Source organism: Boeremia exigua (genome assembly GCF_020726555.1).
Source record: "Boeremia exigua strain MPI-SDFR-AT-0100 chromosome Unknown C7974scaffold_1, whole genome shotgun sequence".
NCBI classification, from domain to species: Eukaryota; Fungi; Ascomycota; class Dothideomycetes; order Pleosporales; family Didymellaceae; genus Boeremia; species Boeremia exigua.
In genome coordinates, this window is record NW_025763518.1 from 1,045,832 (window position 1) to 1,067,569 (window position 21,738).

At 60.2% G+C, this 21,738-nt stretch overlaps 7 protein-coding genes across 7 annotated transcripts; 4 read left to right on the forward strand and 3 right to left on the reverse strand.

Moving 5' to 3' along the window:
• Positions 1–849: 849 nt before the first annotated feature.
• Positions 850–4,450, forward strand: C7974DRAFT_382375 (uncharacterized protein). The gene is made up of 3 exons (XM_046140671.1): positions 850–1,156; positions 1,209–3,900; positions 3,947–4,450. The coding sequence occupies exons 1-3, from the start codon at positions 995–997 to the stop codon at positions 4,132–4,134; spliced, it is 3,042 nt and encodes a 1,013-aa protein (XP_046002605.1). The 5' UTR covers positions 850–994; the 3' UTR covers positions 4,135–4,450.
• Positions 4,451–6,964: 2,514 nt separating this feature from the next.
• C7974DRAFT_8111 (DWNN domain-containing protein) lies at positions 6,965–8,898 on the reverse strand. The gene is made up of 2 exons (XM_046147314.1): positions 7,497–8,898; positions 6,965–7,385 (listed from the first exon to the last, which is right to left on the reverse strand). The coding sequence occupies exons 1-2, from the start codon at positions 8,841–8,843 to the stop codon at positions 7,071–7,073; spliced, it is 1,662 nt and encodes a 553-aa protein (XP_046002606.1). The 5' UTR covers positions 8,844–8,898; the 3' UTR covers positions 6,965–7,070.
• Positions 8,899–10,161: 1,263 nt separating this feature from the next.
• C7974DRAFT_438894 (uncharacterized protein) lies at positions 10,162–11,259 on the forward strand. The gene has a single exon (XM_046145269.1). The coding sequence runs from the start codon at positions 10,509–10,511 to the stop codon at positions 11,139–11,141; it is 633 nt and encodes a 210-aa protein (XP_046002607.1). The 5' UTR covers positions 10,162–10,508; the 3' UTR covers positions 11,142–11,259.
• On the forward strand, positions 11,219–14,065 carry C7974DRAFT_299732 (frequency clock protein; the record flags this gene model as incomplete). The annotated part of the gene is made up of 1 exon (XM_046137766.1): positions 11,219–14,065. The coding sequence occupies one exon, from the start codon at positions 11,219–11,221 to the stop codon at positions 14,063–14,065; it is 2,847 nt and encodes a 948-aa protein (XP_046002608.1).
• A 1,724-nt stretch (positions 14,066–15,789) lies between these two features.
• On the reverse strand, positions 15,790–17,040 carry C7974DRAFT_407572 (uncharacterized protein; the record flags this gene model as incomplete). Its single annotated transcript, XM_046143248.1, has 1 exon — positions 15,790–17,040. One exon carries the CDS (start codon positions 17,038–17,040, stop codon positions 15,790–15,792), a length of 1,251 nt encoding a protein of 416 aa, XP_046002609.1.
• Positions 17,041–18,217: 1,177 nt separating this feature from the next.
• On the reverse strand, positions 18,218–20,319 carry C7974DRAFT_382384 (WD repeat-containing protein). The gene is made up of 2 exons (XM_046140672.1): positions 18,650–20,319; positions 18,218–18,604 (listed from the first exon to the last, which is right to left on the reverse strand). The coding sequence occupies exons 1-2, from the start codon at positions 19,987–19,989 to the stop codon at positions 18,385–18,387; spliced, it is 1,560 nt and encodes a 519-aa protein (XP_046002610.1). The 5' UTR covers positions 19,990–20,319; the 3' UTR covers positions 18,218–18,384.
• A 181-nt stretch (positions 20,320–20,500) lies between these two features.
• C7974DRAFT_371050 (COQ9-domain-containing protein) lies at positions 20,501–21,318 on the forward strand (the record flags this gene model as incomplete). The annotated part of the gene is made up of 2 exons (XM_046139997.1): positions 20,501–20,935; positions 20,986–21,318. The coding sequence occupies 2 exons, from the start codon at positions 20,501–20,503 to the stop codon at positions 21,316–21,318; spliced, it is 768 nt and encodes a 255-aa protein (XP_046002611.1).
• Between the last annotated feature and the right edge of the window lie 420 nt (positions 21,319–21,738).

The window sequence follows — 21,738 nt, forward strand, 5'->3', positions numbered from 1 at the left end:
CGCCGCCCAGCGCGTTCCTGCACCGCGGCCGCGATGCTGTGCATTACCCACGCCTTGGCCTGAGACATCGAGGACCCTCGCCGCGACCAGCATGAGCGCACCCAGCAACCCCGCCACGCACCGCCGCCAATCGCGCGCCGGGTCCGCCAGCAGCTCGACCGCCGTGGCCGTGGCCGTCCAGCGCGCCGCCAGCCAGCAGCGCAGGAGCAGGGACAGCGCCGCCGCGACCACCGCCAGCACCGCGACCGCCAGCACCGCCGCGCCCACCGCCGACAGCCCCCACACCGCTGCCTCCGCTGCCACCGCCGCCCGCCACGCCTCGCCGCCGCAGCGCCCGCGCCGCCCGTCGTCTGCCGCCGCGGACGCCCATGGGCAGCGCTGGTCGCCGTCGCCCGCCCCCGCGCCCGCGTCGCCCGCCCGCCGGCCCAGCGCCGCCGCCTCCAGTCTGGCCGCCCTGCATGGCCCCGGCCACGCGCCGCCTGCCGCCCTGCCACAGCCGCCGCCCGTGCTGCTGTCGCCCGCCGTCTACGACCCCAACGACCCCGGCAGCGCCTCGACGGCGCCCTCGCCGTCGACCGCCGGCCTGTTCACTCCGAGCCTGTTCGCCCACGCCCAGCCGACCGACTACTTCAACTCGAAGCCGCGCCCGCCGCCCGCCCGCCCGGCCTCGCGCACCCGCGACCGCGCCCTCGCCCGCTCGCCGCTGGGCTCGCCCGCCATCCTCGCCGAGCCCGACAGGACCGCTGCCCGCCCGCCGCCCGCCGCCCGCGTGCGCGCCCCGAGTGCCGGCCACGCCCGCTCGTCCTCGCGCGACCACGCCCGCAGCGACAGCAGGGACGCCTACCCCAGCGACCCCCGCGCCCACTACCGCAGCGCCAGCCGCGACGCCCGCCTCGACGACCTGCACCACGACCCGCACCACGACCCGCACGCCGACCCGCACGCCGACCCGCTGCCCCGCACGCGCGAGCGCCGCGAAAAGGACAAGAAGACCATGCTGTCCCGCGCCCTGCAAAAGGCCAACACCGCCGTGCTGCTCGACAATGCCCAGAACTTCGAGGGCGCCATGGAGGCGTACGAGGACGCCTGCAAGCTGCTGCAGCAGGTCATGATCCGCAGCTCGCAGGACGAGGACCGCCGGAAGCTGGACGCCATTGTGAGTAGACGCCCATTGCTGGCAGAGGCCCCACGCCCACTAACACCGCCAGCGCGTGACGTACACCAACCGCATCGAGGAGCTGCGCCGCCTGGACCCCACATACATGAGCAGCACCGGCAAATCGCTGCCCGCGCGGCCCATGAGCGGCGAGTCGCTCGACGAGCAGCGCTCCATGCTGCTGGAGGCCGACGACGACGACGATGAAGAAGACGACTCTGTTATTTTCGAGACGGCCACCGTGACCAGGATTGTCAACGACCGCTCGGAGAATCTCCACCCCAGAGACCCAGAACCGCCCCCCCTCTCGGCCGCCCAGCTGCCCCTCCGGAAACCCGAATTTTCTGGCCCCCGCGAGTCGGTCATCAGCACCGCCATCCGCGATGTCCAGCGAAACATGCAAACAACCCAATTCAACCTCCAACCGCCGCCCGGGCGGCTCGCAGGATCGCTGCCCATCGAATCACCCATGGACCGATCGTACATGCCCCCGCCCCTGTCACCAAAGCGCTCCAAATCACCCCTCTTCAGCGCCACCCTCCCGAAAGAACCCTTCGATGCGCAGCGATTACTGCAGCCACAACAGCCAGCACAGTCCAGACACCAGCGCGCCCATAGCAATGAGTCGACGTCGTGGCTGGACACCATTGACGAATCTGGCGGCTCTTCGTGCTCGTCCTCGCCGCGCTCCCTCTCGCCTCGGTCCCACAAACACACCCGGAATCGGAGTGGGGCGACGGAAGCCGAGTTCGACGCTGCTCTCGACGCCGCCGTCGAGGCTGCCTACGACGACGGCTTTGAGCCGTTCGACGAAGACATCGCGCCCGACGAGCTCACCTCGACACGACTGCGGAACGTGGAGATGGCCAAGGAGAGGGCCCGGGAAGCCGAGCGGGAGGAGGCCATTGCGGCAGCAAAATACCGCTTCAAAGAGACCCAGCTGCAGAACGAGCAGCTCCCCCACGTCCGGGAAAGCGCCGAGCTGATGCTGAACGACGAGGCGGACGAGGAGGAGCGGCTGCTGGACGAAATGACCCGCGAGTACATGCTGGACGGATTCGATTTCGACCTCCAGACCAAGTCGTCACTGCCCCGGCAGTCGGATTCGAGCGGCTATTCCGCATACAACAGCTCCGTGTCCTCGCATAGAACCACCGGAGGGACCTCGTTATCAACAGTCGCAGAGGTCATGCAGCCAGCAGCCCCCAACCCACTAACACTACACTCGGCCCCTCCGGTACCTGCTCCGTCGGGTGCATTACCTGCACTCCCTCCGCCTCCGCCAGGCGCTCTGCCTTCGGTCCCAGAACTCCAACCTATCCAGGCGGTCGATGCCGAAATCACACCACGGCCCACTACCGCCACTAAGGAGGCAGCTTCCGTAAGGAGTCGGAGATTATCAGGACAGAACGCTAAAACACTGAAGATCGAAACATCCCTGCCAACGGTCGTTGCGCCGCCGCATACGGAGAAACCTCCGGTTCCCGCGAAGAACTCACCTCTCGACGCCCCGCCGCCGCCCCAGTCTGCAGGTGCAGCACTGTTCGGCGGCACGCAATCCAGCCTAGATCCGACTTCCAAAACACCAGCTCTGCCACAAGTGCCTCAACAGACGGGTCTTATCCCTCCGTCGCCACTGCCTGGGCTGCCCAGCGCGGCCGACACAGCTGCCACAATATCACCTGCAACGCCAGCCTTGGGCCATGCCGCGTCCAACGAATCGGGTCTCGCACCGGCCTCTCCCAAGTCCAAGCCCTCAGCTCTTGGCATCAGGAAGAACAAGTCGTCGTTGAGCTTGAAGCAGAGGACGCTCTCTATTTCAAGCCCGGACGGCTCAGATGCCTCGATCGGCACGCCGCTGAGCACGACCTTCTCCATCACAGGCCGCAAGCCGAGTCTCGCGAACATCGGGCCACTGCCGACGCCGGGTCTTCCCACATTCAACGTCGATGGACTGCCCAGCGGCGGTATGCATCTGTTCGAGAGCGATATCCACTCACCATTCTCGCCGGGCTCGCCGAGCCCTGCTGTAGCCAATGCGCCGATACCCCTGGAGCCATGTCCGGACACGTACCTCCTGCGGCCGTTCTGGCTGATGCGGTGCTTCTACCAGACGATTGTGCATCCGCGGGGTGGATATCTCTCGACGAAGCTCTTCATCCCACGTGACGTCTGGCGCGTGAAGGGCGTGAAGATCAAGAACGTTGAAGACAAGATTGCAAGCTGCGACCTCCTCACCGCCGCGCTGCAGAAGATGGCGTCCATGGACACGCTCGATGCAGACGCCGTGCTGGAGGAGATGCAGGCTCTAGAGGTCGTCCTCGACCAAGTCCAGGCCCAGCTCGCCAAGAAGCTGGGTAACGAAGTCGGCGTGCAGAGCGTCTCCACACTCTTCAAAGACGCGACCCACGTCGGCGAAGGCAGCTCCGGCGACACCATGCGCGGCATGTACAGCGCGCAGGACAACAGCACCAGCCGCGCCGTCGCCCAGGGGAAGAGCTACCTCTCCTCGTGGCGCAAGCTGCGCAGCAAGAACTCGGGCGTCAACCTGGCCAGCCTCGCCGGCCCCAAGCCGCCCAACGGCGACGTCCCGAAGGACTCGCTCAACATGCCCACCCTCCCCATGACCAGCCTGCCCTCACTCCGCTTCGCCAAGCGCGACACCGCCGCCCTGACCTTCGAGGGCCCCAACTCGGGCTACATGAGCAGTCTGGCGCGGCTTTTCGACTCGGCGCAGATCCTGGGTGCGTTGTCCATCCCCTCCACATGTATCCCGCTAATACCCCGCAGACCAGATCGCCCGCCAGGTCGAGGACCCGGGCCTCAAGCACTCGTCGCTGACGCACGTCGGGCTGGAACTGTCCTCGCGCCACGCCGCCGAGTTCTTCGGCTTCTTCATCTGCCGCTTCGTGCTGACGGACGTCACGCTCATGCTGGACAAGTTCATCAAGCGGGGGAGCGAGTGGGTGCTTGTTTAGGGTTGTAATATCGGGGGTTTGTCTGGCGGACGAGCGGCCGGGCATTTCGTGCGTGTCGAACGGACGGCCCGCAGCTCATGCTCACCCCCTCAACAAGGCGTTTTCGGTGCCCGGTGTTTTCCATGTTGCACGACGTCATGCACGCGCAGTACCCCCTTTTTCCGCGCTCTCTTCGTTGTTGTTTTTCGTCGCGCGTTGTTCTGATACACTATAATGCACTATTGGTGCGTGAGAGATGGAGATATCCCGTGGCTGGTGGGGGGAGTGTGAGTGAGTGGATGGATAGTATGAATAGAAAGGAATGGAGGGATTGCAGATTATTTTTGTGCGTGCCGTGTGTTGCGTGCTGTGCATGTGAAGTGAAGCTTGATTCTCTGCCGTCGTCGTTCGCCCTTTTGATACTGCCCTCTTCTACCGTTGCACGTCCACTGGGCACTCCATATACCCACCGAAAACTGTTTCCCTGGCGGTCTGGGCTCTCAGCTCGCTTTTGCGTGTATCTACGCATACACTAGCGAGCTTAAGAGTTCACTTGTCTTTGCGCGCTTGATGTGCAATGCTTGGTGCTTGATGCTTGATACTTGATGCTTGATGCTTGATACTTAACGCTCAACGCTCAATGCTCGGTGCTCCACGCTCCACGCTCTACGGTCCCTAGCCTCCCTCGCTAGTGAAACCCTCCTACCATGTCATCATATCATCATATTATCGTCCCAGCCTAGCCCATCCCAGCCCATTCTCTGAACTGCCCATTCTCTGAACCGCCACACTGCCAGAGTGCCAGACTGCTAGACTGAGATGGACATGCTAAGCCTGGTATACGGACGCTGTCTGTGGACTCTGTCTATTGAGTCTGTCTATGGACACTGTCTATGGACGCTGTCTGCGGATGCTGTCTACGGATGCTGTCTGCGGACTCTGTCTACTAAGTTAGTCTACTAAGTCTGTCTACTAAGTCTGTCTACTAAGTCTGTCTACTAAGTCTGTCTACTAAGTCTGTCTACGGACTAAGTCTACCAACTCAGCCTACTAAGTTAGCCTACTCACTCAGTCTACCAACTTAGTCCGCTAGACCTGTTCCCCACTCCCGCGGTTCGTTGTCGTGCACTTCCTTATTCTGCACTCTCTTGTTATGCACTTGTTGGTGCTAAGGGAGTGGAGTGGAGTGGTGTACTGAGGGCGTGCAGTGCGGTCTGGTATACACTACCAGGCATCGAAGCAGAAGACAAAGCAGAAGGCAAATGTAGTAGAATAAGCGTAGGAGGTGAAGTCACAACCAAATCAAAGGTATACGTAAAGTTGTAGGCAGAGTTATAGTTGAGCTATAGTTATAGCCAATTCAATGCTAGAATCAGCATCAGAGCCAGAACCAGCGCCGTATCCAAGCGTACCTACAAGTAGCACCGGAAACGCCCACGGTGTAGCTGTGCAGTGCAGTCCATGTGTCCGTGTACCTGCCTTAGTAGCGGTCGTGTCAAAGCGCAGAGGACTGCAGAGGGACGGCGAAGGGGAAGGGGAAGTGCAGGCGCCTTTCTAGCTAAGGTTAGGGTCGGGGGGTGTTGCATGGTCGGGGGGTGATTCGTGGTCGAGGGCAACAAAGCGACTGTCAAGCCAAGACCAAGGCCGCGGAAACCGAAACCAAGCTGAGTGTACGATGGCTAAGCGAAGGGGATGGATGTCGTTGGAGACGATGGAGTTGCAGGTGCAGCGGCGTGGTGTTGTCCTGTGCTATGACTATGCTGAACTATGCTGAACATGCTGGATTATGCTAAACTACGTTGTGCTATGCTGCACTAAACCATGCTGAACTAGATCAGATACACTGAACTATACTATACTATACCGCACTGCACGCGCCCCCCCCCCCCCCCCCCCCCCCCCTTATCCCTCTTATCCCCCTTATGCCTGCCAGCACAGTCATGCGTTATCACGTCACAGCACAGCACATTGTCACATCACTTCACACCACGCCCCGTTACATCACCTCATATCACCCAGATGCAACACTTTAAACGTGGACAAGTGGATAACTAAATCAATTCTCGATTCCGCACTACTACTGGAGTTCTACCAAAGCTGAAAGCCCGCCGCGGCGCCTATGCAAGGCTCGGAGTGTAAGATGAGAATAGAGGATAGAGGATAGAGGATAGAGGATAGAGGATAGAGGATGGAGGATGGAGGATAAGTGGCTTTGCGGCTCGGTGATCAAGTGACTTGGTGACTTGGTGATTTGGTGGCTCAGTCTCAGTGCCTGCGTGCCTACGTGCCTACGTACCCTAGTAGCCAAGTCCTAAATACCTCAGTGCCCGAATACCTCCGTCTCAGTGACTTGGCGACTGAGTGCCTGAGTGCCTGAGTGCCTGTGTGCCCAAGTGCCTAAAGCTAAAGCTAAAGCAAGATAAACTGTTCTATATACAGAGAGTAATACAGGTCCCCCCGAACAAAAGGGGACAGAATGGGACAGAATAGAACAGAATAGCAGGATGGGGCGGGGCAGGGTGACTGCTGCGGCTGCAGTGTGGCGGCGGTGCTGTGACGGATGCCGCGCGGTGCGGTGCGAGTGTGGATGCTGCGATGTTGCGTGCCGCGGCCTGCTGTGGTGGACTGCTGTGTGGCGCGGTGGTACGGGCTAGGGTGCGGGCAGAGAAGCGTGAGTAGCTCTCGCTCCAGGCTGATGGCTGGCGTCTCGCACTTGATCTCCCTTTGCGTTTCCTGCTTCTCGGGCGGATCTCGTGCTTCTCTCGTGCTTCTCTCCGCCGCGGAGCGCTGCATCTCGTCCCCCGCTTCTCCGCGTCTTCCTCGCCTCGTCCCCTTCTCTCTTCACCCCCTTCACCCCCCTCCACGCCCTCGCAAACCACAGCCAGACTCCCCAGCGCGCCTGCCAACGCCCCAGCCCAAGAAATGCAATGTAGAGTAAAGTAATAGAAGCCCAAAAACTACAGATACCGGAAATCAGGCGCCCGTGGCTTGCGCCCGCGCTGGCGGTTGGGGTTTACGGGCTGGCGGTCATATGCGTCGTTTTGCACCTGAGTCTGCGAGGGGTTTTGATTTGCGGACTGATTCCCGATCTGAGTGGGGTTTTGAGAGCCGTTGTTGAGATTGGAATTGTTGGGGGTGGGGGTGAAGTTGGGCATGCCGTTCATATTCATGCCCATCATGGGCATGGGCATGTTCATGCCGTTCATGCCATTCATGCCGTTCCCGTTCATACCGTTCATGCCGTTCCCGTTCATGCCGTTCCCGTTCATGCCGTTCATATTATTCATCCCATTCATCATCCCCCCCATCATCCCCCCGTTCATGCCGTTCATCATGCCCATCCCCCCGTACCCCATCCCGCCCATCCCCCCCATCATGCCCATGTTCATGTTGTTCATCCCCATGCCCATCGGCATCCCCATCGGCATCCCCATGTTCATGGGCATGTTCTTCAGCGCCTCCATCTGCGCGATAAAGTCCATCTCGACGGCGTTCTGCGGTTGCTGGCGCATGGCCTTTGGCGCGGTCGGGGGCTGGATGTCGGCGGGCGGCGTCTTGCGCTTTCGCGACGCCGAGTCGTCGTCGGGCTCCGCGGGGGAGTCTGGGGCGGCAACTACAGAGTCTTCAGCAGGGTCAGGGGCGGGTGCATCGTCTTTGTTGGCAGCATCTTTGTCGGCGGCGTCGGCGTCGGCCTTTGCGGCGGCGTCCTTGTCCGCCTTTGCATCGGCGCGGGCCTTTGCCTTTTCGGCTTCGTAGTCGCGGAGGCGGGCTTCCATGGCCTTGTCAGGGGTGAATTCGATCAGGGTTTCTTCTCCGCAGTGCGGGCAAATAAGATCATTGTCTGCTAGCGAGGACTCGATACAATCATTGCAGTAGGTCGTCTCACAGCACGCCGTCTTGACGGGCTGCACGAACATGCTGTTGTCGAGCGGGCACTCCAGGCCGCGCTCGCGAACCTCCTTGCTCGCCGCATCGGCACTGGCGGCCTGCGCCTTTGTGGCCTGCGTCTTCTCCTGGAACTTCTCCCACGTCTTCGTGTCCGTCATGACTTGCACGTACTCGCCGTCGGCGTTCAGCATGACGCCCTTGGCGTCCTCGTCCACCTCCGACTTGTCGACGACCTTGAGGAACGACTTGGGGATGCCCGTGGTGCGCTTGGGGCAGTGCACGGGCTTGAAGTCGGGGTTGTCGTTCTCGGGGCACTGCTGGATCCAGTGGCCCTTGACGCCGCAGCGGCGGCACACGTAGCCCGACGGCGGGTCGTAGTTGGGCACGTTGACGGGCTTCTTCTTGTTGTACACGGGCTTGGCGTGCGACAGCGACTCCTTCTGCGCGTCCCACACCTGCGCCGACTCGGCCAGGAAGGCGGCCTCGGCGTCGGTTTCCGTGCCGCCCGCGCGCGGGGCAGCGACCGGGGCGGCGTCCTTCTTGATGGCACGCACCGGCGGCTTGCCCGACACGTAGCGCGAGATCTTGCTGAAGCCGCGCGCGGCGGGCCGGCGCACGGCGATGACGGTGCTGGTGCGCGGGATGGTGGTGGTGTCGTCGTCGTACTCGCGCGTGGGCTCGTCCTCGTGGTAGATGTGCAGGTTGAGGTCGGTGCTCTTGGCCATGCCCGAGGCCTCGATGATGGCGCGCTTCAGCTCGAAGACGGAGATCTCATTGCCGTCAAAGGCATAGCGCTCCGGCTCCTTTGAGTTTTTGAACTTGTAGAACACCGACGACGACATGGCTCCGGGGCGTGGCGAGTGTGGTGTTGTTGGAGCGGAGAGCAATCGCCGGGGCTGAAGGAAGCGGGCCGCTGCAGGGACGTTGACTAGCGCGTCACGTGTGGTGAGTCAGCAGTGTGGTTTGAAATGGGACAACTGTGGTTCAACTTCTATGTGTTTCTATAGCTGTATATCCTAAATGCTGCAGACATTGATCAAGTATTGAAGAGGAAGAGAATTACGTGTAGTTATATGCTTGGCTAGGGACGAGATGTTAGTCGTGAATTATTAGTACTGCACCACCAGCAACTTATGCCAGCAACTCGCGCCGCCTTCTCCTTCTATAAGCACTACACGCGCGTGTATTCATAGATGCAGGCTGCGGCGATCTATGCATAAAACTTGCAGCAAGAGGCCTGTTCGTAACATGTCTATGCGTACGTATGCATCGGGTCTGCAAAGCAGACTTGTAGATAGTTCGGCCACGGAAGATAGAAGTTACCGTAAACTCGCACTTAAAGTACCCCTCCGTTTATAGTACCCCCCTTAGCAACATTTCAGTTATAGTACCCAGGTACGCTAAGTGCGAGTTTACGGTATTCATTTTGTAATCAGGGTCGTGTTTAGTGCGATAGTCTGGAGTTGACTGGCCTAGACTAGACTGATTTGAGTTCCAAGAAAATGGAGCAGAGGGCATGTGCAACAATTGAGCAAACCTACCTAGGTACCCACCTTCCAAATGTGTACGTGCATGGCATGCACACCACAGCAATCTGCGAGTCGTCGAGAGCCACGCAGCTTCGAGTAGTATCTCCCACATCGCCACACGGGGTTACTATGGGGTTTTATTTCCTGCACCTGATATCAGGGGTCACGTGATGGTGGTGTGGCCGAGTCGCGCGATGCACGGCAGTTGCCGGACGGGGGGTTTGTCGAGATTTCTGCCGTACAGCGCGGACATGCACGTCCACTTGCAGGTCCTTAAAGACCTGCTGGCTGGAACAAAGAGGTGGTGCTGTGGTAAATATGACAAACGCCGATTGCTGCATCGGGATCACGGCTGGATCGGGACACATGCGCTGTGAGCAATTTGACGAATGCAGCGTCGCTGGTGCGCGTTGTGGGCCACGAGCATTGAACGATGGCTGGTCACATCGTCACAGCGTAGCAGAGGGCAGCTGGAGGTCGCACCGAAACGCAGGGCAAAGTCTAAGCACATGGTTTGCGCGGTGTGCGGATCGCTGCGTCCATCTCGATGCACCAGGCGCTGGATGGGATTCCGTGGTCAGCTCCCAATCATGGTGTCGGGTCGTGTCATGAGCTGGTGTGGTGGTGTAGCACGGGCGGGAGCAAGGCCGTTAAGTGCATCGCGATGCTGACGGGTCGTGAGCTGAAACCACGTCAAGCGCCGGGTGAGGGTGTAATGCGGCTAGGGGGCGGACTCGCGGGCGCGATGGGTCTTGACATTGTCGATGCGGCGGGCAGCGCTGATGGGGCTGTGACGCTGGTGACGTTCGGGCATCCAGCACAGGACGCGACCGAGAGGCGGGGCCGGTAGTGATTGGCAGAGGGCGGCGATTGGCACGGGTTCGCGTTCCGCAGAGGGCGCAGAGAGGGTCCTCGGGGGCAGATCGAGGGCACAGTGTCCATCGCGGACAGCGGCCGCGAAAGGGTCCAGCGGCGGCGATGACATCAGGGCGTGCGCGGCGGGAGGACAGGTGGCCGGTGCCTCGTCTGTACGGCAGCAGGGAGCAGCAGCAGCAGGAGCAGCAGGAGCAGCAGGAGCAGCAGGGCAGCGCAATCTCGATCGCAGGCAGGGCCGGCAAAGGTTTGCAAGCAGCGCGACGGAGCATCGGCGATGCGAGTTGGGCCAGGCGATGCGGGCTAGACAGGCGATGGGCAACGGGCGGGCTTGGCGATGGCAGGGATGCGCCGATCGCAGCGGCCGCGTCCATCAACCTCAAGATCGTGCTGCGCGGACAGCTCGCGATGGGGCCCCGTATGGCCGCCGTCTGGGCGCCCGCCGGCCCTCGCCCACTGCTGCGACCACGCACCACGCACTCACGCCCACGAACCCTCGACGACGCCGACGCATCCGCGACCACCAGCCAGCCTGTGTGTTCTGCCAGCCAGCCAGCCTGCGTGTTCTGCCAGCCAGCCAGCCTGTTCGACACCCGCCTCTGCTACACACATACGCCCACGTCTGCACTGCTCTGTCGCTCTGCCTGCGCACCGCCCGCCCCGATGAGCCCAGGGCTCGCCCTGCCCGCCATCCCCGCCGCCCCCGCCGTCCGCACCACTCTCGCCGCCGACGCATAGCCCGCCGCACGCATACCTCACTCGCCGCGCATACCTTACGCACACCTCGCGCACACCTCACTCACACCTCCCGCGCCATGGACGCCCGCGGCCCCGTCCCTGCGGCCGCCGCCCACCCGCGCCGCCCGCTCGCGCACCAGTCCGTGTCGCTGCGCCACAGCCCGCCCGCAAAGACGCGCGCCGCAATCACGCTGAGCACGTCGCCGGCCGCCGCCGCCAGCGACCGCGCGAACCCGCCGTCCAGCCTGTCGCCGCACCACCCGCGCCACCACAGCTCGGGCGAGAGCAGCGACGCCGCCGGCTGGTTCGAGCGCACCAACAACGACGGCGCCCTCGACGCCGCCTTCACCGACAACGACCCGCCGTTCCTGCTACAGAACTCGTCGTCGTCGGACCGCACCCCATCCGCTGCCCGCCAGCCCGACCTGCCCTACCGCACCCACCTGCTGCCCACCCACACCGACGGCAGCAGCACCGAGGACTTCCGCAGCGTCATCGACGACCTGACCGTCGCCAACCGCCGCCTCAAGCAGCGCCTGCGCAAGTACGAGCGCGTGCACGCCGCCCACCTGCAGGACGAGAAGCTGTTCGAGGTGCGCTTCCACCGCCTGCCCGACCACAAGAAGAAGGAGCTCGAGGCCACCCTGCGCGCCTTTGCCGCCGGGCTCGACGACACCGCCGACCGCCTCGACCCCGCCCACGTGCCGCATCTGCCCAAGGACCCCACCGCCTCGTCCGCCTCGCGCTTCGCCGAGTCGGGCTATGCCTCCATGTCCGCCTCCGGCCAGAACTCGTCGACCCCGTCCAACGGCGCCTCCCATGCCGCCGCCGCCGACAAGAAGATGACCAAGTCGGCCTACCACCGCCAGCAGCAGACCATCCACTCGTACCTGCACGACATTCCCCTGGGCCTGCTGCCGCAGGACAACGCCCCCATGTCCGACAAGGCCCGCAAGAAGATGGTCGTGCGCCGCCTGGAGCAGATCTTCGCCGGCCAGCGCTCCGCCCCGGGCGCCCACCCGCACCCCATGCAGCAGGAAGAAGTCGCCCAGTCCGCCGCCACCGCCGACCGCCGCGAGCGCGAGGCCACCGGCCGCTCCTCCCGCCCCGAGGGCCAGCGCACCGCCTACATCATGCCCGACCGCCCCGACGACGACGACACCGTCCTGCACCTCCCGGCCCAGCAGCGCGTGCTCGAGCAGGACTTTACCTCCGGCTCCGGCTCGCCCGACCAGCGCCCCACCCGTCCGCTGGACCTGGACCCCTACCGCGCCCAGGTGCCCGCCGCCAACATGGACTACTTCCGCCACCTGGGCTTTTCCCCGCCGAACATGACCACCATCACCGAGTCCATCGGCGAGCACGGCTGGCTGTACCTCAACCTGCTCATCAACATGGCCCAGCTGCACACCCTCAATGTCACCCCGGACAACGTCAAAGACGCCATCGCCCAGTACAGCACCCGCCTGGAGATCTCGCCCGACGGCCGCAAGGTACGGTGGAGGGGTGGACACGCGTTTAGTAAAACCAGCAGCGACGGCTCTCCCGATGACCGCGCCGACGCCTCGCCATACCAGGGCGCGCAGAGGTCGCCCGAGAAGAGCTCCAAGACTGGCAACAGTACCAGCATCGAGAGCGGCTATGGTTCCGAGCAGCGCCGCAGCGCCAATGCTGCGCCCCAGCCCGCCGACATGGGCAAGCTTGCCTACAAGCCGCTGTTCTTCCGCAGAGAGAGCTCCGACGAAGACGTCGACTTTTACGACCCCACCGAGTCGGCCGACTCGCCCTTCCAGCCCCAGCACGGCGACTCGTCAGGCCTGGGCAGCTCTAACCTGAAGAGCAGCCTGTCTGCCAAGCGCCGCGACGACGGGCCCATGATCTTCTACAACAAGGCCAAGTTCTGCACCGACCTGACAGGCGACCGAGTGGGCGCCTCACTGACCCTGCCGGAAAACTACAAGACCATCACAAGTCATCCACTTGGTGCCCCGTCTGACCCAGAGAGCAAGCGCTCCGAGCTGCTGGAGCCCAGGGGGCCGCTGGACGACGCCACCATGGACTCGGACTCCAAGAGCGGCACACGAACGCCATCCACGCTCAGCTTCGGCTTCTCTCCCGGCAGTCTGCAGGACCACTCCGGCGCGGACAGCCCAGACGTCATGGACTTTGAAGTTTCAGGCCTGGGCGGCGTGCAGCCAGACGACAACTTCTCCATCCGCGTCCAGCGCTCGCAGGTCCCCGCCGCCCCAGCCGTCCACGCCGCCCGCCGACCCAGCCTCTACCCCTCCAAGATCCAGGCCATTCTCGGCGCAGACAGCACGCAAGAAGCACCGCGCCGCTCGACCAGCCCTAAGGTCGAACAAAACCTCATCTCCGCCGTGCACCAAAAAATGCCATCCTCCACCCTGCCCCCGCCCTCGTACTTCCCCTTCGACTCGCTGTCCTCGGGCGAAGCCTCCGACGACGAAGACTCGTCCTCGGAAACCGGAGACTCGGTCTCGGCCGCAAACGACGCCTCAAACGCCGCCTCGACAAACAACCCCTCCACCACCCTGCAGCTCCTCAACGTCGCGCCCCCGCATTACCCGGGCTCCGTGTCGGAGGCGTCTGAGTACTCCGAGGACTCGGACGACGGCATCATCGACCTGCTCGCCACCGCGCGCGCCACGCACCCCGACACCGTGCGCGCGTCGGAGCGCGAGTACGACGCCGCCGTCGCCGACCGCTTCGCTGAGGAAATTGCCGCGGGTAGCTCGGCTGCGACTGCCGGCGGCGGCTCCGGCTACGGATCTCCTGTCTCGCGGCGCGGGCGGCGCAGCGTCAAGGGCGTTGCGGGCGGCGAGGCTGAGCGGGGCGTGAAGCGCAGAGGCGAGGACGGTGGAGTGGGGTCTGGGAGCGGGGCGAAGACGCGGCGGATGGAGTAGAGAGACGGGAATTGAAATACGGGGAAGTTGAAATAACGCGGCAAGTCAAGAGTCCGTAGTTGGATGGAGGTTTGGAGATTTGGAGATTAGGAGATTAGGAAGATTGAAAGACTGGTTTGGACAGCATTGCGAGGTGTATGTGGGTTTTGTTGTGAGTATATGGTTTTTGTCCTGAGTAGATACCCCTGTTTTAGAGCGAGTTGAATATTGATCACTATCATTACTATCATTGCTACTCGTATTACTATTCGCACGCAGACCGCCATGTCCTGTGGTGAGGAGTCAATTACACCTCGCCAATTTATGGGAAGGAGGGGGGTCGGGGGAATACAGGTGTTTGCCATTGCCTGTTGTATCTGGAGGGGTACAAATTGTTTGTTGTTTGATGTTTGCTGTTTGCTGATTGCTTTTTCTTATTTGCTGTTTGCCGTTTGCCGTTCACCGTTCACCGGTTACCATCTATCTCCAGCCTGTGTCTCCGTCCGTCTACCCGCCCCGTCCCCGTCCCCGTCCCGTCGACCCGTCCGCCACCACCACCCCATCCACACACCATCCACAAACCACCCCGCTCCAACACACCTCCTGCAGGCAACACGCACGGCTGCACCGCACCACCCCGCCATGTGCTCCCCACAAACCACACGAGCCCGCACGCCCTCACGCCCCAAGAAACGAGATGAGATATGCGTATAACCCGCCAGCCTCTACCTCTGCCTCTGCGCCCGCGCCCGCGCCACCTCCACCTCCACCGAGCTCTCTGTTCTCCGCTCCTCACTCGATCGGCTGAGAATGAATCGTTTCGCCCTCTTGGCCTGCGTGCTGCGCTCCCTGGTCCTGGGCCTGGCTGCGCCTGCTACTGGCCCGGCGGTCTCGCTCGTGACTGTGTCTGCGCTGGCGGTGGCGGATAGCTCTGTTGCGTCGGTGCCGTCGGCGCAGTCAGCGCAGTCAGCGCAGTCGGCGGGCTATGAGAAGTGTCAGAAGGGGAAGCTGTACTGCTGGGCCGAGATTGTGCGGATGGGTAACCCCCCTGTTTCTCTATTCTTCTCTATTCTCCTCTATTCTCCTCTATTCTCCTCTATTCTCCTCTATTCTCCTCTATTCTCCTCTCCTGCCCTCTCCTGCCCTCTCCTGCCCTCTCCTGCCCTCTCCTACCCTCTCCTCCACCCCCCGTCTCCTCACCACACCACACACCCCACCCCCAATCACCCCTCCCAGACCTCACTCCCAGACCTCACTCACCCTAACATCCACACCACAGGCTACGACCCCTACCAGCTCACCCTCCAATACTGCCGCGACACGCACGCCACGGGCTGCGAGTTCTGCGACGCCTGGGGGTGCGAGTGCCTGCTCAACTGCCGCGCGAGCTACTTTGTGTGTGTGGATGGGGACAGGTGGTATGCGTTTTGGGGGAGGTGTGTGGGGAGGGGGTGTGGTGCGGGGGTGTGCTATGGGTAGGGCAGAGAGTGCGTCGCACTGACGCTTGAGGTGCTTGTCGCTGTTGCAGAGATTGGCTGCAAGTTAAGACGGATGGTGGGATGTGTACGGATTGCTCAATGCTATCACCTCTCTTTGTTGATTGTATCTATATCCCTGAACAAGCTAGATGCTATCACCCTCGCGAACTGTATCTACAGCCATGAACAAGCTAGATGCTATCACCCCCGCCAACTGTATCTACAGCCATGAACAAGCTAACTACTATCACCTCAACTGTATCTATCCTAATTCCCCCCCACCGCAAGCGTAAACAACACCGGATCCCCCGCGTGCAGCGTCCCCGCCACATCCCGCCCGCCGTCCGGCACCACATCATCATACGGAAACGCATACCCCCTACCGTCGCGCTGCACCGCATGCACCGCGCGACTATAATGATTCGTCGTCGGGTCGCGGTAATACGCGTCCGGCGCGCCGCCATTCGGGAACTGATTCCCCGGCGTGTTGAGCAGCTGGCTGCGGTTGAACGCGGCCGCGAGCCGCGGGATCACGCCGTCGCGCGCCAGGCTCTGGCCCGTCTGGAACGGGCCCGTGGAGCACGAGAAGATGTCTGCGGACGACGGCGCGGCAAACGAGCCCGCGGCGCCGAGCTGCAGCGCGTTGTTGACGACGCGGCCCGTCAGGTTGCCTGCCGCGGCCTGCGTGTTGATGGTCATGTCCTCGCTGCGGTACTTGTCCCACACGGCGCGCACGTACGCGTCCCAGTAGTTGCTCCAGGCGGCGTTGTTGGCGGCGTTGGGGTTGAGGACGCGCAGCGCCGTGCCGTTGTGGCTGTGGATCAGCTGGTCCCAGGGCCTGCCGTCGCGCTGCGTCTGCGCGCGCATCTCGTCCACGACGCGCTGGAAGCCGTCGGGGCCCATGCCGGGCACGGACAGGGTCCCGCTGTTGCGCGTGGTGAGGGTCAGCGCGACGGGGATGCTGACGAAGTCGACATAGGAGATGTTGGCGAAGAGCTGCTGGTCGTTGTAGGTGAATTCCGCGAACGTCCAGTTCAGGTTGAAGTTGGGATCGGTTGGGTTGCTGACACTAGGGTTGACGATGTGAGGGCCAGGGTTGACGAAGAAGGTCAGGCGGGCGTCGACGACAAACCAGATTCGTCCACCTGCAATCTTGGGAATCGTTGCTGTGACGGTATTGCCTGGTGCTCCAAGCGGGATAGCCACGTCGACAGTGACATCTGCCAGCGGCTGGCTCGGCGACGTAGGCGAGTAGACGGTTCTGCCGTCAGACTGGATGAAGATGGGCTTGTTGCCGTTGTTGAGTGCGAGCCCTGTGATGTATGCGTAGACATTGCTCGAATTGGTCCTGTTTTGCAGGGCGAGCTGCAGGGTGTCGCTGGTATCCGCCATAACCTGTTGCTGTGCCTGTTCTGCAGGTGCAGGTGCGGGTGGAGGTGGATTGTTCCTTGATGCCGCGGATATGTCTTTAAACGACTTTCCCTTGAACCTGGTAATTGCTCTTCTAAAAGACTTCATGATGAGAATATGCAAATGCGATGCTGGTAAACTAACAGACAGTCAAGGCTGGTATTAACAATCAATGGCTCCAGCTACAATTTTATATATTCATGCTCCTAGTTTGTGAGTGCCAATGTCGTGAAGTGCAGCTGATGTCACACACGCGATGGTGCAAACCGGTTGCAGGATCGGCACGCCATGTTAAATGAATGATGGTGGCGTTGAGGTCATTTTGAAAACGTGGCCAATCAGCGCCGGCTTTGAGACACCATTTTTGTTCGGTTCGCGCCGACAACCCCAGGTTTCAGAACCACGCGCGTCGCGCAGGTGGTGTTACCACAGCGATGCAATATGGCCGGGTAGGAGGCGCGTAGGGTGAAGTAGACAGATTGAAATGCATGACATCTGTTGTTGAATCTGAAAGATAAGACCTCAGTCGGAACCAATGCCGGGGTTGAGGATTGGAAGAGGAGCTAGCAGTGAGCTTGGAATTAATTACCTACGACATAAACCAGAGGATACTCAAATCGGTCGTTCAGGCCAAGCGCCACGAGGACGGCCTCATGGTGTGTTGCATTCGCTCTTCGTCCTTTAGCCATGCGCCGGCCTCATATGGGTGCGGAGCGCACATCTTGTGATGCCGGTGCTGTCGGGGCCGCACGCAGTGTGCAAAGCGGATGTCAGCAGGCTCAGGCTGACAGAAAGCGACGGCGGCGTCAGTCGGCTCAAGACGCTGGCTGAGACAGGAAGGGTTCGCTGCAATGCATTCTACGTCAGGTATTGGAAGTCGTCCAGGAGCACGATGCAGCCCGGCGAGAGCACATGGTCCGTTGGAGAGTCAGTTCGAAAGTGGCCGTCATGCCTTTGCTCTTGTTTGATCAACGGTTGTGTCTGGTCCATGCGAAAGGTGTTGAAATCACGGCACTGGCGCAGAAGTGGTGATGGTGTGGTTGAAAAAGACTGTTGGAAGAAGCAAAAGCGACGTCTCGCTTGTACCTTTGTGCAACCACGTGATGAACATGCACCGAGACCTGTGTAACAACATGATATATCTGCATCAACACTGATGGCATGGCGTGTGTATTCGTGCAATATCGCGAAGAGGCCATTTGTCACGCTCATGCCGCCAGACTAAGTATCCAATTCTAGCTCCACCCTGAGACCAGGGCGGCACTGTGCGTGACTACTAAGTCGCTGGTCTCAACTGGCTGATTTCGCTGCACGAGAACGGTATCTTCGGTATTCTCCAATCAGCAGGATTCAACCATATACAGCATCAAAACGGCGATCCTCCGCAGAGTGCCACTTTTAGAAATTTCCAATCCATCTACAGCATCCAACAAGAATATACAACACTACGCTTCACATCCACAAACAAAGCTTGCCTGACGCAGTACCCGCAGTTATCCAGTCCATTGTGGGGTGGAACTTGGCCACCGCAGGCACAGCAGTGATACCATCCCCGCCGAGCTGTGCCAACTGTTGGCCCTTGCCCGTATAGACATCGACAAAGCGGTTCATGTTGCCGATGCAAAAGCGTTGGATGTTGTCTTGCGGAAACTGCTGCCATTGCGCTCGTAATCTGCGTTGTGTCAGCTCCTGGATTCAAGGTAGTGGAACAACATACATGGTGACCCAGCGTCCGGTCTGGTTGTTGTGGGGCACGATCGTCTTGGGCTTCATTTCTTGCTCTGTCAAAGAGTGCCCTGGCGCCCAGTCCTTACAGTCCCCAAAGTCGTAGATCTTCACTGTGTCGTCGTAGCTCGCAGTCGCTACCTGGCCAACCGAGTTCCATGCTGCGTGCGAGACGCTCAGTCTGCTTTCATGCTCGCCGACTAGCGCCGGTCCCCGCTCGTCGCCCCTCCCGCTGATCTTGCGCAGATCCCAAAGCTTCAGTGTGCGGTCTAGCGACGCCGTGGCTACAAGGTGAGGGTGCTGCGGGTGCAGACTGAAGCCGCCGATCTTCTTGTCAGAGAGCTGGAATAGCTGCGCGTCCATGACCTCGGTGCGCATGTCGTACATGCCGAAGCGGCCGTCGAGTGTTGAGAAATACAGCATGTTTGCATCGTCTTTGGAAATCTCAAGGCCAGACAGTGGCTGGTCTTCATTGGGGTCTTGTGGGCCGTAGACTTCGACTGCAACGCCTTTGGCGAGGTCGAGTTTGCGTATCGAGGAGTCGTACGATGCGGAGTACAGCGCGTTGGAGTCGTGCGGGCTGAATTGGAAGGTGTGTATTGTGCGTGTGTGCGGCTTGAGTGTTGTGATAACGGGCCCTTCGGAGTCGGCGTCTTCGTCGTCCTCGACCTTGACTTCTGAGGCTTTCTGTGAGGCATCGCAGATGCCGATATTGCCCAACTTATCGCCAGCAAACACCAGAGGTTTCTCCTCAGTAGGATGCAGACCCATCGCGTAGATACGCTCTGGTGTGATCTTGATCTCATTTGGCTCGAAGTCTTCCCAGAGCTGAAGGCCGCTGATCCTCTCTCGCAATGCCTTCACATCCTTGTCTGTAGTGTCGGTCGCGTCGTCATAGTCGAAGGTGCGCTCGTATGGGTTCGCAGGGCCAACAATGCGCAGGAAGTTTCCACTCTGGTCCCATGTCTTTCCCACGACTGTGATGTCGCCGAAGTTGAAGGCGTCACTGATACGTTGTCGCTTCGCGCGGTCCGCTTCCTTGATCGCGACGTACTCATCCTCCGCCTTGCGCTTCGCCTTCTCGCTGTCAGCCTCGATACCCTTGAGGCGCGAGGACGTCCGTCGCGGCCCCACATCCTCAACCTTGACCTTCTTTGCTGGCGCAGCTTTTTTGGGCTTTGATTTCGTAGACGACGCGGCTTTCGAGCTCGGGCCCAGACCTGCTTGCGCTGCTTCCATCTCAAGATTGCGCAGCAGCGCCTGCGTTTTCGCAATGTTCTCCTGCCTCTTGCGCTCATAGTCGCTGACCTCCGCTTTCTTTGCTTTCGCCATGTTGGTGTGTTGTAGGTCTGTCAGGGGTATGTGCACTGAACAGTCTCAAAAATAATGGCACAGGCGCGATACCTTATGTCAATTGTACGCTCAGATAAAACCTTTTCAGCAGCTGGTCGGAATTGTTGTGAGATCGTCGATAAGATGTATCGATCAAGGACAATGTTAAGTGATATCAAGTGTCCAATGGAGGAGAGAAGCAGCAGGCTCCAATGTCGAGATTTACCAAAGTGGTGGCGTCACGCGTTGATGAGTAGGACGCGTCGACGCGTCGATCACGTGCGCAATTAGGCATCTTGGGAAACTCAGGAACTCAGGCGCAATGTCTTGGTACATCGAGTCATAGTCTACGATTATACTTGCAGGGATGAAGTTTGGTGCCCAGTTGCTCCGAAATCAATGATATACGCCAAATGTTCCTGACGTCTTTGCTGGACCCTCTCTTGGCATCCTGGAAGTTAGATCATCGCTCCACACTTGCGGTTCCATGCTCTGAACATCGTCCACCACAATGCCAGCAGCAACAGGATTACCCTCTACAATACTCGGCACACTTTGCGCCAGCACAATAAAAGCAATACCAACCCTGAGGCAACGATGCCTCTACCACTCGTACGACTATGCGCAACCGCCTCCGTTCCCTGCCGCTGAGACCAAGATTCTATCCTCCGCATACGCACACGTTCCGGACCACGGCTTCACAAATGATGCATTGATGCTTGGCGCGAGAGATGCTGGCTATCTCGATGTTTCGACGAACCTCTTCCCCAGAGGTGCATTCGATCTCATCAACTATCACCTCGTTATACAACGATTGGCGCTGAAGGATTCTGTTCAATTTCTGGAGGAGAAGGATGGAAAGAAGATGGGAGTAGGGAGCAAAGTTAGATCATTGACTTTGGCGCGGTTAAGAGCGAATGAGCCTGTCTTGCACCGATGGCAGGAGGTATGCATCTTGATTTCATGACTTGTAAGGTTAGATGCTGACCGGACCAGGCCCTTGCAGTAATGGCACAGCCGTCTTATATTCCACCCTCATTACACGAGCTTGCAGCTCTCGCAGATGAAATCTGGTTCCTCGCGGGCGATCAGAGTGTAGACACCAGCTGGTACACCAAGCGCGCGACGCTATCGACCATTTACTCTGCTACCGAAGTCTTTATGACGCAGGATTCGTCGAAGAATTTCATCGAGACTGAGCAGTTCCTCGATAACAGACTGCAGGACTTGCAGGCTGTCGGTGGATTTATGGGGAAGCTGGGCGAATGGGTCAACTACACAGGACATAGCACGATCAATGTGCTACGGAGCAAGGGTGTCAGGATTTGAAAGAAAATCTACATCCACAAGCAAGGGCTCACCAGGCCAGCAATGTACAGTAACGTAATTGTATAATATGCAGGGTGTACGTGACCCACAGCAGTGATTGATCCAATCACCTCTGCAAGAACATCGTACGGTCATACTCTTGCAAGAACAGCCTTCGTCCTGAAGACTCGAGCCAGCAGGCGCACACGTGTCGCAATTGAAAGGTTCATCAGCCATTTAATTTGCAGACTGGATGGCCGAATGTTTTCGCACAGTTCTGGTTGCACCATTGGAGATCTGCGCCGGGCCAAACTTGTGCAGGTATGGTACACAGTACCGGGGCTCTTCAACAAAATGCCGTCACCTTGTACCTCGTACCCTCAGCTTTTCATTAGCATTGATTGCGAACTCAAACGCCAGGTCATACGACAACGGCGGCTG

Coding starts and splice junctions, on each gene's coding strand:
- C7974DRAFT_382375 (XM_046140671.1), top strand. CDS start 995: ATGCTGTCCCGCGCCCTGCAAAAGGCCAACACCGCCGTGCTGCTCGAC. Junction 1,157..1,208: donor GCCGGAAGCTGGACGCCATT/GTGAGTAGACGC, acceptor TAACACCGCCAG/CGCGTGACGTACACCAACCG. Junction 3,901..3,946: donor CGACTCGGCGCAGATCCTGG/GTGCGTTGTCCA, acceptor AATACCCCGCAG/ACCAGATCGCCCGCCAGGTC.
- C7974DRAFT_8111 (XM_046147314.1), bottom strand. CDS start 8,843: ATGTCGTCGTCGGTGTTCTACAAGTTCAAAAACTCAAAGGAGCCGGAG. Junction 7,386..7,496: donor TGGGGATGAACAACATGAAC/ATGGGCATGATG, acceptor AATAATATGAAC/GGCATGAACGGGAACGGCAT.
- C7974DRAFT_438894 (XM_046145269.1), top strand. CDS start 10,509: ATGACATCAGGGCGTGCGCGGCGGGAGGACAGGTGGCCGGTGCCTCGT.
- C7974DRAFT_382384 (XM_046140672.1), bottom strand. CDS start 19,989: ATGGCGAAAGCAAAGAAAGCGGAGGTCAGCGACTATGAGCGCAAGAGG. Junction 18,605..18,649: donor ACCGGACGCTGGGTCACCAT/GTATGTTGTTCC, acceptor GACACAACGCAG/ATTACGAGCGCAATGGCAGC.